Source organism: Silurus meridionalis, chromosome 7 (assembly GCF_014805685.1).
Source record: "Silurus meridionalis isolate SWU-2019-XX chromosome 7, ASM1480568v1, whole genome shotgun sequence".
Lineage (NCBI taxonomy): Eukaryota > Metazoa > Chordata > Actinopteri > Siluriformes > Siluridae > Silurus > Silurus meridionalis.
The window spans coordinates 20,829,717-20,844,615 of record NC_060890.1 but is presented as its reverse complement, the minus strand read 5'-3'; the positions used below and the strand labels follow the sequence as shown (position 1 = coordinate 20,844,615).

Genomic DNA, 14,899 nt, shown 5'->3' with positions numbered 1-14,899 from the left:
GCAGCTTGAACCTGTGACCTTCTGAAGTCCAATCCCTTAACCAATGAGCTACCACCTCCTCTGCTTCTAACACATCGACTATACACAGATAATCAGTGTTTTTTAGTTCACCAGTCATATTGTTAAAATTTCATAATGTTATGCCTGGTCGTATGTATATATTGTGCCTTACACATATTTTAATACAATATATTTTTTTTATTGTGTACTCGTTCTACAGCTTCTGCACATTTTCACTACATATATTTACATATTTATCTGCATTTGTTCAGTTTGCACAATGCTACTTTTTGCTTGTATTTTGTACTTTGCAATGATAAAGTTCGACCTACCTACCTACCTACCTACCTACCTACCTACCTATATAGCTTTAGACAACAACTGTGACTGAAACAAGAGTGGGAAATTGGCACAGGCAGAATAAAATATAACACATAAAGACCCAGCAGGCTGTAAAAGTCAATAAAATGGAAATAACACCATGAAGTACCTAATTTTATTTCTAAAAATACAATAATTAAGAAAAGGATATAAACCTGCATGTGATTTCTTTCAGGTCACTGAATCATGAATGTGCAATAAACAAACAAACAAAGCCAATATATTCATCTCAATATATCAATAATATTCATTGCACATTTAAACTGTCTAAAACATTAAACTAGTAGCTCAGTGATACAGTTATTCTCAGATCAGAAATGAAATTCGCAAAACTACTTGTTCAGCCTCCACATCATTTAGTCACTTGTGCTCATCATAAGAACATTTCTTGTTGCTTTGATCAAATTGTAAATGTTTTTGTACATTTATTTATTCGATTGTGTACAAGTGTCTGCTGTTTCCTAAATTATCAGTTATGTTCATGTTGATCAAAATATATTATACTGGTTTCACCTGAATAGTTTTAACCCCCAAAACATCTCAACATCAGTTCATTGTCTAAGTTATTGAATGCAAAATGGTAAAACCAGTTGTCAGAATCTGTCATCTAAAATATCTATTAAACTTTTATTTGTAAATTTGACTTGAATTGATGGATTGTGCAGACGAATCTTGAATGTCACTAATGAAGGCGAGTGAATTGCATCAGATCAACCAATAATCAACTAGTTCTCTAAAACAGGTAAAAGGTGAATCTCATGAACCTTCAATTGGAGAGTGAATACAGACAGAGCAAAACACAGAATTATACATTCTGAAAATAGATGAACAAATAAGAAACAAACAAACACTTGTAAAGTACAGTAAAAGTGTGAATCCTGAACGATCTCTTGCAATCAATAAAAATTTGCAAATATGCAATCAAATAAATTTGTGCTACTGAAATTCATAGATGCCAAACAGAAAAAATTATAATTTTGTGCATTAATAATCATTGTGACCCAAACCTTAGTTTACATCAAGAAATACTGAAACTGTGCAGCGTCATCCTGATAACATGACTGAACATTTTGACGATCTTGTTTGTGAACAATGACAAAAGGACTTTTCATTGTACACATTGTTTTGACAATGTGCACTTACTGGTTTGCAAATATTGAGGAGAAAGGCTCCAAAGCGACTGAGAAAAACTGCAACATGTTTCCTTCTGATTTAAAGGTCTACAGTTGGGCGCTTGAGCAAGGCTTGGCCCTCAATAGTGCACTTCTATAAATAAGTTCATCGTAAATTGCACAAAGCCAAGAAAAAAAGAGTAAATAGGAAAACAGGAAAAAAGGAATAAGGAAGGATCCACATAACCATAGACAGATTCTTACTGATTATGTGTCCATACTGATAATGTGTTGGTGACCTCTGAATGTTCTGCATCTCTAAAACTCCACATTTCCCTTTACAGAACAGGTCAAATATCAGTGAAAATAATGATAAAATAGTCAATCACATATTTGTTGCTGTGCAAGTTTTCAAAATGCTAGTGGGCTAAAGTATGTGTGTCTGTTTTAACTTGTGGGAGGTGACAGGGGTTCCAGCATTAGAGGAAGGCCTCCTTCTGCTCTCATTATGAGCAAATAAAGACGATTTGGTAATCTGGACCCTGGAAGAACCCTGAATCTTCTCAGAGTAAGTGCCAGAACCACACGGATCTCCGCCATGGCAAAGTTTTGACCAACACAGTTCCTGCAACACAAGACACAGGTCAGCGATGTGTGATGTGTGCATAGCTGTGTGATTAAGATGCAGAAATGTTACCTTGGACCAGCTGAAAAGGGAATATAAGCATATGGGGAGCGTTGTTTCTGGTTGTCAGGGTCAAACCGCATTGGGTCAAACACCTGCAAGGAACAACGACAATGTTGATTGAGTAAAACAGACAAAATAAGAGTGGCATGGCCTCAGTGCCAGTCGGTTTTATTATGGAGGTGTGTCTTCCATGCTTGTCATTCCCAGTGAGGCCTCTGTGCCTGTTTGTCCTAAACTGTAACATATCTTCAATTGTTGGAGGAAATATGGAGAAAATAAACTACATGGACAAAAGCATTGAGATTCCTGACTCTTTCCACCATATGTGGTTCTCTCCCAAACTGTTACCACAAATGTGGAGGCACTCAATTGTAATGCATATCTTTTAATTAGCATTCAATTTTTCCCTCATTTGATTGGGAGACGCAAACCTGTTTCAGCCCGACAATGCTCCTGTGCACAAAGCCTGCTCCATGTACATATGTTTTACATGATTTGGAGTGAATATCTCGAGTGGCCTGCAATAGAACTCCAAATTCAACTATATTGAACACCTTTGGGATAAAAGTGAACGTTGACTTCACCCGAGGCCTCCACACATCACCTACATCAATACCTGACTTTACTAACACCCTTGAGTCTGGGATGTTCAAAAAGCACAATGTTATGCTCAGGTGTCCACAAACTTTTGTCCATATGAGTATATGTATGTAAATTATAGATTAGATCTTTGATCATATATTGAGATGAGTGTCATCTAGCCTCACAATGAGAGGTGACCTAATGACGAAAGATCAGTGACTTAACTTTTCACTGGTGTAATAATAATAATAAAAAAAAATAAATAATAATAATAATAATAATAATAATAAAATACTAATAATAGAACAATGTAAGCAACTGAAGATTGATTGGACAATGATAAATTAACAATAATTGGAGAGATATCATTACAACAGAAATATTCATATCAAACCTCTGGATTAGGCCACACATCTGGATTGCGATGGGTACCATAAACACTGATCAGACCGATAGCTCCTGTAAACAAGGGAATATGTTCAGTTGCACTGCAAATCAGGGAACTTATAAATAATAATCCACAGTATCTTGAAAATAAAGCACCACTGTTATTATTACACAATCTCTATTCGAGCGTTGATGGCGCCCCCTTGTGGTAAATATTATCTAAACCTATATCTGTACATGAATGAGTAAATAGTGCTGTGTGTGACACAGTATTGTCTCATTATCTCTCATGCAATAATAACAGCAGTCAGAGTTTAGTATGTGTTGGTGTAGATTTCCTAATAAACAGTTAAAATTGGCTTTAATCAGGAAGTCACTATAGATGAATGTGTGAAATGAAATTGAAATAGTTTTGGCTATTTAGATAGGGTCAGCTGAAGCTGTGCTCAGAAATCCACTCTTGTTATAAATGTTATAAAGCATAATTACAGTACGTGAGTAATTACCCTCTGGTAGTATGCGTCCCCCAGGAACATTTATATCCTGAGAGTAGTATCGGGTTAAAGCCAACACAGGTGGACAAATCCTCATACTTTCCTTAATGCACATGGTTGTAAAGGTCAGGTTACTCAGGTCTTCCCTAGAGTCCATCAAAACCATATAAATCATCCATCAATTTAATCTCCAGAATCTCTATACAATTATGACATTTAACTGATTAAGTGATAAACATATCTAAATGACACAAATCCTTTTATCTAATGCACAGTTTTCTGAGCAGCCGATCAGCATTACATTTCACTGCAAGTTGCATTCTGTAAATAACTCTATTTGTGATCAATAAAAAATCTTGAAATCTTGAATAACTCTGGCTTTCGAATTAATAATTCATCAAATAAATTGTGCTTTTTAAAAAAAAATGTTTTAACTATTTTCCAAATTACAGAGAATAACAGTAATAGATGCATCTGAAAATAAAAAGATTATTTATATGATGCGAGTAAAATTCATAAAGATCCTTTTTGAGGAAATACGTGATTTACGAACCAGACAAGCTCGTCAGTGTTTCTGTCTTCAAGAAGCGCATTGATCTCAGAACGACAGCGGTCTTGGTACTCCTGGTGCATGGCCAGATTAAACAGAACCCAGGAGATTGCACTCGCTGTTGTGTCATGACCTTAGAGAAAGAAAGAGAAGACACATTTCCATGACAACTTCCTTCTTTCCTTGCATTGTTACATTATTGTGCTTAAAAATATGATGAAAAGCGACACACATTACCTGCGAACATGAACGTGTCTGCTTGAGCTTTAATTTCCTCGTTTGACAGACCTTCTCCATTCTCATCCTTACAGGAAATATCAGTTCAACACGTTAGAAACCTACATGGTTCAAACCGGTCAATATTACCTAAAAGACTCAAATAAATGATTTTTTTAATTTGCTCACTCATTTTTTGATGTACAGTATACATTATATTAAAACATTACATTCAAAACATCCATCTTTTTATTTAGAGCGAGTTATAAGAGCAGCACCTTGGTTTAAACAAGTACTCAAAAGAAAATATATGATTGCTTTTTAGTCATGTTACTGAATATCTTTTTTCATTTCAGTCTTCCTGACAGTGTTCGGGGCTCAGACACACTCACCCAGTTTAAGTGTAGATTAAAAACATATCTTTTTAGCAAAGCCTACACATAACACACATCACATCATAACCTTGTGCTCCAGAACATCTGATCACATGCACATTATCAACTTGTGCTGTTAATATCATGAACAGCAGCTACGCTAATTCCTCTCCACTGTTTCTCTTTCTTTCCCCATCCCGAGACACCCTGAGGTTTGGCCAGCTCCAGTCACGTCCCACCTCATGAAGATTATGGACTTTAAAGAAGTAGATGCCGAACTCGCAAACATCCCGAACCATCTAGAGACGTACCAGTGCCAATTGGATCCCACTACATGTGTGAAGTTTGACATTGGACTTCCTGAAGTGTTTAAAGGCTCTGGCATGGAGAAGCTGATGCTGGATCTGTGATGATCACAAATGTTGAGCTCAGTAGCTCCTACTTTTATACCAAAGACTGTTGAAAGAACATTTACTTATAATCTTATACTCCAGTACTCATGTTAGTTCTCACTCTCCAGTGTTCTGTATTGTTGAAAGATTTATGATCACACTCTTCATGTCACCCAAATGAGGATGGGTTCCCCTTTTGAGTCTGGTTCCTTTCAAAGTTTCTTCCTCATAACATCTAAGGGAGTTTTTCTTTGCCACAGTCGCCATGGCTGCTCATCAGGGATAAATACACACCATTCACCTTGACTGTTGATTTTTGTAAAGCTGCTTTGAGACAATGTCTGTTGTGAAAAGCGCTATAGAAATAAATTTGACTTGACATTTTTTTCTTTATTGAACAGATTTTTTCCCTTAACAAAGTGAATGGACATAAAACCTTCTTAAAAGAATTAATAGCAATTTTATAAATGAATATGGTAAATTGGTATAAGAGGTATAAGTGCAGGGTCAGTTATTTCTCTGTGTTTGAACACTTTTGTCTAGTTCCGCTGTTGAGTTTTTTCTCAGAATGCGCTTTACGATATTAAAAATGAAATAAAGGAGATAAAACATAGCATTAACAGCCTAATTATGGATAGTTTGAATGCTAAATATTAGACATAAGAAGACTAAGATAAGGTGTATAAGTAAATTTTAGAATTTTAATTTTCATGTTATCAATCATCAGATCTCTACATCAAACTACATTAAAACAAAATTTTGTTACCCATGAAAGACAGGAGGTAACATGATGCATCTCCATAACTGAGGCTGATGCGATTCAAATCTTTAAGCGTAAACACGATACGTTAAAAGCTATGCAATATAATTTCCCCATTACGATGCAGTGCGGTCCGATTTCAATTTGATTCAACACACGATACGATACAATGGAAAAAAAGATTATGCAATACAATTCAATATGGTACAAATAGTTCACTTTTAGTTCTTCTGTCCAGACAAACAGCAAACTAAACATTCACTAGAAGTTCCTTCTGACTTCTAACACATGACCCTTCCACAAACAGGCCTTTGTAGTGCAAAATAAAAAGAAGAAAAAAAGATTAAATAAAACCCGGCGTTCTTTTGCTGTTCTGTGTCCAGGAAGTTACAGCTCTACCTCTGCCATGTTAATCTGTATTTTATGTGACTCTCAGGACACGCTTCGCTCTCCGAAGTGTTGCGATACGTCATATTCGCGTAGCAGCAGCGGTGCCAAGAGAACCCGCTCGAGAAACAGTTTAATGAAGAGAAAGCAATCTACATATCAAATATTACTCACAAATTATTGGTCACTTTCTAAATAATAAAAGTAAAGCGCATCTACTAATAATAATAATAAAAAAAATAAAAAATAAACGATGTAATGATGTAAAAACTATGCATCACAATACACCATGTATTTGATGCACACTTTTTGAAGTGGATGCATCACATAGTTAACTTGTATGCCGATGCATAATAAAATATATATATTACCCTATTGTATCTGACATTACAGGAATTGTTAAAGACTGACCACACATTATGGTGGATTGAGCTTCAAAGAGGATAATTAGTATTTTCCTACTTATTATTCAGCAGGAAAATTGATGCATAGTTAAGAAAATATAAGAGCAATGTGTACTATATAAACAGAATGGATTTTATGTCTAAGCAAACATTCAAACGTCTTGCACTGTATGTTTCTTAATGACTCGATTGCGTTATACTGATTGCTTTATCTTGGCAACAAAGCCTAGTCATGTGTTTGTAAAATGTTAGTGTTAGCAAACAAAAAAAAAACTTTCTTTCAGCTTCTCCCGTTAGGGGTCGCCACAGCGGATCATCTGCATGTTTGATTTGGCACATGTTTTTACGCTGGATGCCCTTCCTAACTCAACCCTCCCCATTTATCCGGGCTTGGGACCGGCACTAAGAGTGGCTGGGGTCGGTTCCCTGACCGAGGATCGAACCTGGGCCGCATCCCAACCACTAGACCACCAGGGACCCATGTTAGTGTTAGCAAACCAACAATTATAAAATCAGCAGTGCATTTTTAGCTGATTGACAGTCACTTGTGCTAATCCAAGTACAATAGATAGGATTCAGCTCAATATCAACTAAGACGAAATGCATCCAATGCAACATTTGCAGTAACAGATAAAAAAATCTTGACCTTTGTTTGTAAATTTGATCATTTTATCTTTCCAAAAACTGAACACTCTAGATCATTACCTTTTACATCTCTCTGCTTAAATTATATTTGACCTTAGTGGATTGAGTCACCTGCTGAATAAATTAATAGAAATGTTTGAAATCACTTCGTCACCTTTGACAGAAGCAGCACCTCTATGAAGTCAATTGCTCTCCTCTTCCTGCTTGCATGTGTGCTGCTTTCAGTCTGTTCCTGACTGAGAAACTGGGAACGGCGCTCTTGTACAACTTTGGCGGTGAAGTTGTGAACAATTTCACAGGCCCGATGGAAACGCTGCCCGTCTGCAGAGCGCTTATACAGCCACTCCCAGTGATGAAGGAGGCAGCGCTGCCTCTTCACCACCAACTCACTTAGTTCAAAAATGGCAGAGATGTACAAGCTGGATTTTCTGTCAGAGAATAATACAAAAAATACATGAGTAAACATGTAGCATGTAAACATCTGTGACTATTATCTGTACATCATGCCATTGTTTTACTATCATTAAGGCCTATGCATTCATTGTACAGCATAGGGTTTAAATGTGTGTGTGTTAGAGAGAGAGAGAGAGAGAGAGAGAGAGAGAGAGAGAGAGAGAGAGAGAGAGAAAGCATGCTTCACTCACTCCTGGCAGTGGCTGTCATAGCTGAAAGTGCATTTCAGGAGACTGTCAAGTGTCATCAAGCTCACGTGTTCAAACATGTCAAAGTCATTCTTCCCTTCTGCCAGCAGACGGCGCCATTTCTCCTAAACAACATAATTTTCACAAAGGAGCCTCACATCAATATGGGAGTAAACATAAACGAAAAAAAAAGTTCCCTAAGATAGCACTAGAATAAAACATGAAGAACAACCTAAATAAAATACATTTTCCCTAGACATGCAGTATGCACCATATGTTATACATATTTGACTATATTATAAAGAAATGTCCACGGATATACACTATGTGGACAAAAGAAATGAGACACGACTTTTCCAGCCAGTTGTGGTTCTTTCCCAAACTGTTAGCACAAAATTGGAAGCACATAATTGTAAAGAATGTCTTTGGATATGGGAGCATTCAACTTTCCCTTCACAACTACGAGACCTAAACCTGTTCCAGCATGACAATGCATAAACCCAGCTACATGAACATGTGATTTACTTGGAATGGCCTGCTATAGAGCCCTTACTGCAAAACACTTTTGATAAACATTAAATATTACGACATGTCTTGGCATGAAGTACATGAGAATTGCAGTTAATGTTCTTCAGGAAGTTGATCATTCTGGTTTAACAGCTCATTTCAGTTAACCTAATTTTCCCCAGCATTTGCCAACACATTTACATAAAGTTTAGGGTTTAAAGGTTAAGATTGCCTGTGAAACACATTAGTTGTGGTGTTATTTGTATTATAGCTATAAACAGATTTTCCATCAATTCACACTCAAGTTTTGCTTCTCTTAAAGGTAATAATACTAAAGACTTTCTTTCTTTCTTTCTTTCTTTCTTTCTTTCTTTCTTTCTTTCTTTCTTTCTTTCTTTCTTTCTTTTCTTCAAAAAATCTGTTGAAGTGAAACACCCATAATATAAGTCGCTCTGTATATAATGACAGAATATGGAATTCCAAAATAAAATACTCTGTGAACTTCTTGGCCGTATGATACACAGTGCTAGAAGTAGTTTATTTATAATCTCATTATCTGGGATTGGGTAATCTAAGATTTAATTTTTGAGTCTAGTTCCTTTCAAGGTTTCTTCCTCATATTGTCTCACTTTTTTTGAATAAATATATTTCTATCCTTAAGGTCCCCTGGTGGTCTAGTGGTTAGGATGCGGTGCTCTCAACGCTGTGGCTCGGGTTCGATCCCCCGTCAGGGAACCAACCCCAGCCATTAGGGTTGCACAAGCCAGTGCACTCTTAGTGCTGGTCCCAAGCCCGGATAAATGGGGAGGGTTGCGTTAGGAAGGGTATCCAGCGTAAAAACATGTGCCAAATCAAACATGCGGATCATGAATACGGATGATCCGCTGTGGCGACCCCTAATGGGAGAAGCCGAAAGAAAGTTTTTATATATATTTCTATCCTACAATTTCTTTTCTTTTTTTCTTTTTTTTTGTTTTGTTTTTGTTAAGCCGCTTAGTGACAATGACATATTAAAAATGCTGTGCAACCTGATGTTTTGGTCAAAAATTTATATTGCAAAAGGTCTCTCATGTGCAGGGATTTGTTTTATGTTTACTGACATAAATTATACTAATAATCCTGATGGTCATTGTGGGCTGTTTTACTGTAAAACATCATTATACTGAAAATGATCAATGCTTTTTATTATCTCTACAGTGGATCGAGTGGATTCAAGTTTAAGTACATTAGAAGAAACCTATTTTTGTACACTTGACAAAGTTAAACAGAAGAAAAAAAAAGAAAACCAGAAGTGTTTGTTTCTCAGCTATTTAAAATGGGTTGCCCAACAACAGTAAAGCCGTTTTCTTGGTGGTTTCCTCTTTTATACTCATGAGAGATGAATGTGTGGCTAATAACACTGTAATGTGTCAGATGCCTGGTACTTAAAGACTTACATGCATGATGTTAGTGGAGCTGTTGAAGATATGAATGTAGCTTTTCAGGATGTCAAAGTGAAAGGCCGGAGTGAGAAGACGACGCTGACGAGACCACTGTTTTCCATTGCTCAGTAGAAGGCCCTGTCCTGTTTCACACACACACACACACACACACACACACACACACACACACACACACACGTGCAAATAGTTTTATATCATATATACAACCCGATTCCAAAAAAGTTGGGACACTGTACAAATTGTGAATAAAAAAGGAATGCAATAATTTATAAATCTCATAAGCTTATATTTTATTCAGATTACAATATAAATAACATATCAAATGTTGAAAGTGAGACATTTTGTAATGTCATACCAAATATTGGCTCAATTTGGATTTCATGAGAGCTACACATTCCAAAAAAGTTGGGACAGGTAGCAATAAGAGGCTGGAAAAGTTAAATGTACATATAAGGAACAGCTGGAGGACCAATCTGCAACTTATTCGTTTAATTGGAAACATGATTGGTATAAAAAGAGCCTCTCAGAGTGGCAGTGTCTCTCAGAAGTCAAGAGGGGCAGAGGATCACCAATTCCCCCAATCCTGCGGCAGAAAATAATAGAGCAATATCAGAAATGAGTTTCTCAGAGAAAAATTGCAAAGAGTTTGAAGTTATCATCATCTACAGTGCATAATATCATCCAAAGATTCAGAGAATCTGGAACAATCTCTGTGCGTAAGGGTCAAGGCCGGAAAACCATACTGGATGTCTGTGATCTTCGGGCCCTTAGACGGCACTGCATCACATACAGGAATGCTACTTTAATGGAAATCACAACATAGGCTCAGGAATCAGGAATACTTCCAGAAAACATTGTTGGTGAACACAATCCACCGTGCCATTCGCCGTTGCCGGCTTAAACTCTATAGGTAAAAAAAAAGAAGCCATATCTAAACATGATCCAGAAGCGCAGGTGTTTTCTCTGGGCCAAGGCTCATTTAAAATGGACTGTGGCAAAGTGGAAAACTGTTCTGTGGTCAGACGAATCAAAATTTGAAGTTCTTTTTGAAAAACTGGGACGCCATGTCATCCGGACATGGCGTCAGTGCTCAGTTCAGAAGCCTGCATCTCTGATGGTATGGGGTTGCATGAGTGCGTGTGGCATGGGCAGCTTACACATCTGGAAAGGCACCATCAATGCTAAAAGGTATATCCAAGTTCTTGAACAACATATGCTCCCATAGAGACATCGTCTCTTTCAGGGAAGACCTTGCATTTTCCAACATGACAATGCCAGACCACATACTGCATCAATTACAACATCATGGCTGCGTAGAAGAAGGATCCGAGTACTGAAATGACCAGATCTTTCACCCATAGAAAACATTTGGCGCATCATTAAGAGGAACTGACATTTGCAGACTGGTTTAAAAGAAGAGGGGATGCCACACAATGGTAAACATGGCCTTGTCCCAACTTTTTTTAGATGTGTTGATGCCAAGAAATTAAAAATCAACTTATTTGCATGGACAAAAAAACCCAAAAATGCACAGAAGACCAGGGGTAATTTTATAATGTTAATATTGATGCTTTTGTTAACGATGATGCATGTGGGAGACTTGTGAGATTTGAAGTGTGTTATTTGGATTTCTTGCTTTAGTAATGGCAGTCTTTCACACTACATAAGATACTTGTCTGTGATGCAGCGCTCTGTTACTGTATATTGCATTTCTGTATAATATTGATGGTTTCCATAACCGTGGCTTTATAAAGATGATATTAAGAGATGGATTGATTCAGTTGGGACACCACTGAAAGCCTAAGTGTGAAATGTCCGCCACTCTTATCTATACATGATGATTATTTTATCTATTACTAAAATGTATGGGTTTTCATAAGTCAGTTAAAAAATGAGTGCAATGCAATAGCAGGCTTTTATTTGAATAGTGCACATAAAGGTTGACGTAGTTCATATGACAGCATAACCATGACACTGTGGTGGAATTACAAGAGGAACAAACTCCTTGAAACTAAACCTCATCTATGCTTATTAATCAGAGAATCATGCTAATACTGTCTATAAAATAGTGGAAATAGCAATGATGCTGGTGGTTAGCTAACTGAGGTACCAAAACACACACACCAGATCATTACTAACCCTTAAACAGTGTGTGAAAGTGAGGAAAAGGCAAGTATTAGTTAGGGGATATTACTTACCAAGCCATGGTCTCATAAACCCATAGAACAGTTCATCTTTAAATGTAATAGAAGCTAGTGAGAAAAAAAATCAACACATGAATACCTATAGGAAAATCATTATATATTAATTTGTGTATAATTAAGTGTTTTTTAAATTTTTAAAATTTTTAATAGTGCCTTTCTTTTGATTTTAATCTCAATCTACTTACATTTTGTATCATTTTGTATCATTAAGAGAAGGTCTATGCTGTGCTTTTGTCAGAAATAATTTATAAATGTATTAATATATTACTCAGTATGATTACGTAAAATATTTACCCGAGGCAAGAAGCAAAGGTTTGACGTAGTCAGGATGAAAAACTCTCACAAGGTTATAAAAAGGACCAAGGAACCAGGCACAGGAGTGATGGTACGTCCTTACAAGCTCATCCACCTCCTGAAGACCCACTTCATCAGACCGGAACTGAAAGATGGAAAACAAATTACCAGTGCAATTTTAATAGGACCCAGAAACAAGATTGCATTTCCAAAAATAATACAGGCACTTTTATAGAGGAGCTGATTTGCATATTTTCAAATTAATTATCAATAAAAAAGGGCCGCTATGGACACTTAAGCTTACATTTATGGCATTTGGTAGACAGTCTTATTCAGAGAGTCTTACCGTACCTACTTAACCACTAATCTACCACCTCCACTAGCTAAGCAAGTGGTCACTTTCATGCTACATTCAGCTTAATACTGGGCCAGTTTTGAGTAATAGAGGTAAGGTCTATAAAGGTAAGATCTAGCCAACTGTCTTGCCTGAATAAGTGTAGATCCAATTGTTTTTAGGACCAGACCTTATTTAATACTTTATTCGTATAGCGTAATTTTTGGATGACTGCCAATCTGACTAGTTATGTACTATTTGCTATGACAAATGACATCCACATGTGCTACGCAAAAAGATAACATTTACTTTGAATGCTCTGTTTACAGTATGCAGCCAGTAATATAGTAATACCAGTTATGTAGCCACTATCTATTCAAGTTTTAACTGTTAGTCTTACTCTGAAAATGGACTTGCAGGTCAAAACCAAAAGAAAAAAAAAGAGAAAAGATGGTTTAAATATCTAAACTTGGCCAATAGTCTTTCACACTGTATATATGTTTGCATGTATAGAATGTGTGTGTGTATGTGTGTGAGACACTTCCTGTCTGCTATTGTGTGTGTGTATGTGTGTGTGTGTGCGCGTGACACTTCCTGTCTGCCATTTATTCTCAATTTCCTTCTGCAGGCAATTGCAAACTGACAGAGAGAATGCAATATCCTTATGATTCACAATTATACATGTTTTAATTTGAAACAGAAATGTAAGCTTGTGGTCGTAAAAGATCTAATAGGAAACTGAATTACATGAATAAGATGACTTTTTTTTTTTTAGATTAAACTGTCAAATAATCTTAATTAAATTAGGTATTAAACCAGGTCACAATAAAAAATTCACATTGTCTTCGGAAATTATTATTTTAATATATAATAATTTTGTAATGGCATCATTTTAATGTTTCAGCCCTTAATTACATCTATTCTGTTATTTATTTTATATTTTATATTTCTTTGCCTAATTTTTTTGCTGTCATAGAGTCTATCTTAAATTTCTTGTTCTATAATTCCCCGTTCTTTCTTTCTTTCTTTCTTTCTTTCTTTCTTTCTTTCTTTCTTTCTTTCTTTCTTTCTTTCTTAATTAAGTTACTTTTGATCCTCCCTTCAGATTTTTGTGGCGATGATGATGAGGATGATTTTCACTTTTGTGCTGTAGGGGGTAACTCACCATACCCATGTGCCCCAGAAACCAGTTGCGCTGCGGCGGAACGCTGAAGCACGAGAAGCGCTTGCGCCTCCACAGCAGCTGCGCGAGGCGCGCGCCGAGGAGCGCCGCTAGCGCGAGCGCGCACATGCACAGTGCACCGGACAGTGAGCACGCGCACAGTGCCCGGGGCAGCAGGGCCCCCAGAGCTTCAAAAAACAACACAGCCATCCTAAGATACAGCACATGACAAAATGAATGCATGTCGTACATGTAGAAAATGACCTCTTTATAACAGGAGTTTGTATGCATATTAACATTCATTCATTTATTTAGTCATGCATTTTGTTTCTTTTTGTACGTAAACGCTGCCAGCGTGAACGCACTTCACTTCCCACACACGATAACGTCCTGTCGATATGAAACAGTGATTTGACTTTGTGCTGCAATTGATTTAATATAAAAAAAAACCCATCGATCTCACCTAACTCCAGAAGTTGTATGCACGTGCTTCGAGCAGCTGTGAGAACTTTTCTGTTGCAACAATGTATGTTAACATCAGAAACAATCTGCTGGGCAACTTCCTCCACACGCACGCACGCACGCACTCACACCCACACCCACACACACACTTAGTATGTCTTTTAGTTTGCATTTAAATGCTACTAGAAATAAAAAAAGATAAAAAGAACTAGAATCAGACTTAGTAAAACCAAATAAGGCTACAGATACCTATCTTTTTTTCTCCCATTTGTCTGTCAATAATTCATATGTGCCATGAAATTAAATATTTGTAATCTGAGAATTGCCTCCTAACAAATTGCAGCATTCTGTTAGTATGAAAAATGTGAAACAAAATAAATAAACCATGACACAAAATCTAAAAAATATGCAACACATATGTGTGCATCACACTAACCTTTTAAAGTAACATGTTCAGGCATTGGGAATCAAAACTGTGTTT

General features: G+C 36.7%; 1 protein-coding gene across 1 annotated transcript; it reads right to left on the bottom strand.

Moving 5' to 3' along the window:
- Positions 1 to 1,244: 1,244 nt before the first annotated feature.
- LOC124389326 (cytochrome P450 4F3) lies at positions 1,245 to 14,533 on the bottom strand. The gene is made up of 13 exons (XM_046854695.1): positions 14,420 to 14,533; positions 13,960 to 14,167; positions 12,461 to 12,605; positions 12,161 to 12,214; positions 9,957 to 10,084; positions 8,017 to 8,138; positions 7,527 to 7,800; positions 4,432 to 4,498; positions 4,198 to 4,327; positions 3,657 to 3,790; positions 3,158 to 3,222; positions 2,191 to 2,273; positions 1,245 to 2,118 (listed from the first exon to the last, which is right to left on the bottom strand). Exons 2-13 carry the CDS (start codon positions 14,164 to 14,166, stop codon positions 1,941 to 1,943), a joined length of 1,587 nt encoding a protein of 528 aa, XP_046710651.1. The 5' UTR covers position 14,167; positions 14,420 to 14,533; the 3' UTR covers positions 1,245 to 1,940.
- Positions 14,534 to 14,899: the final 366 nt, after the last annotated feature.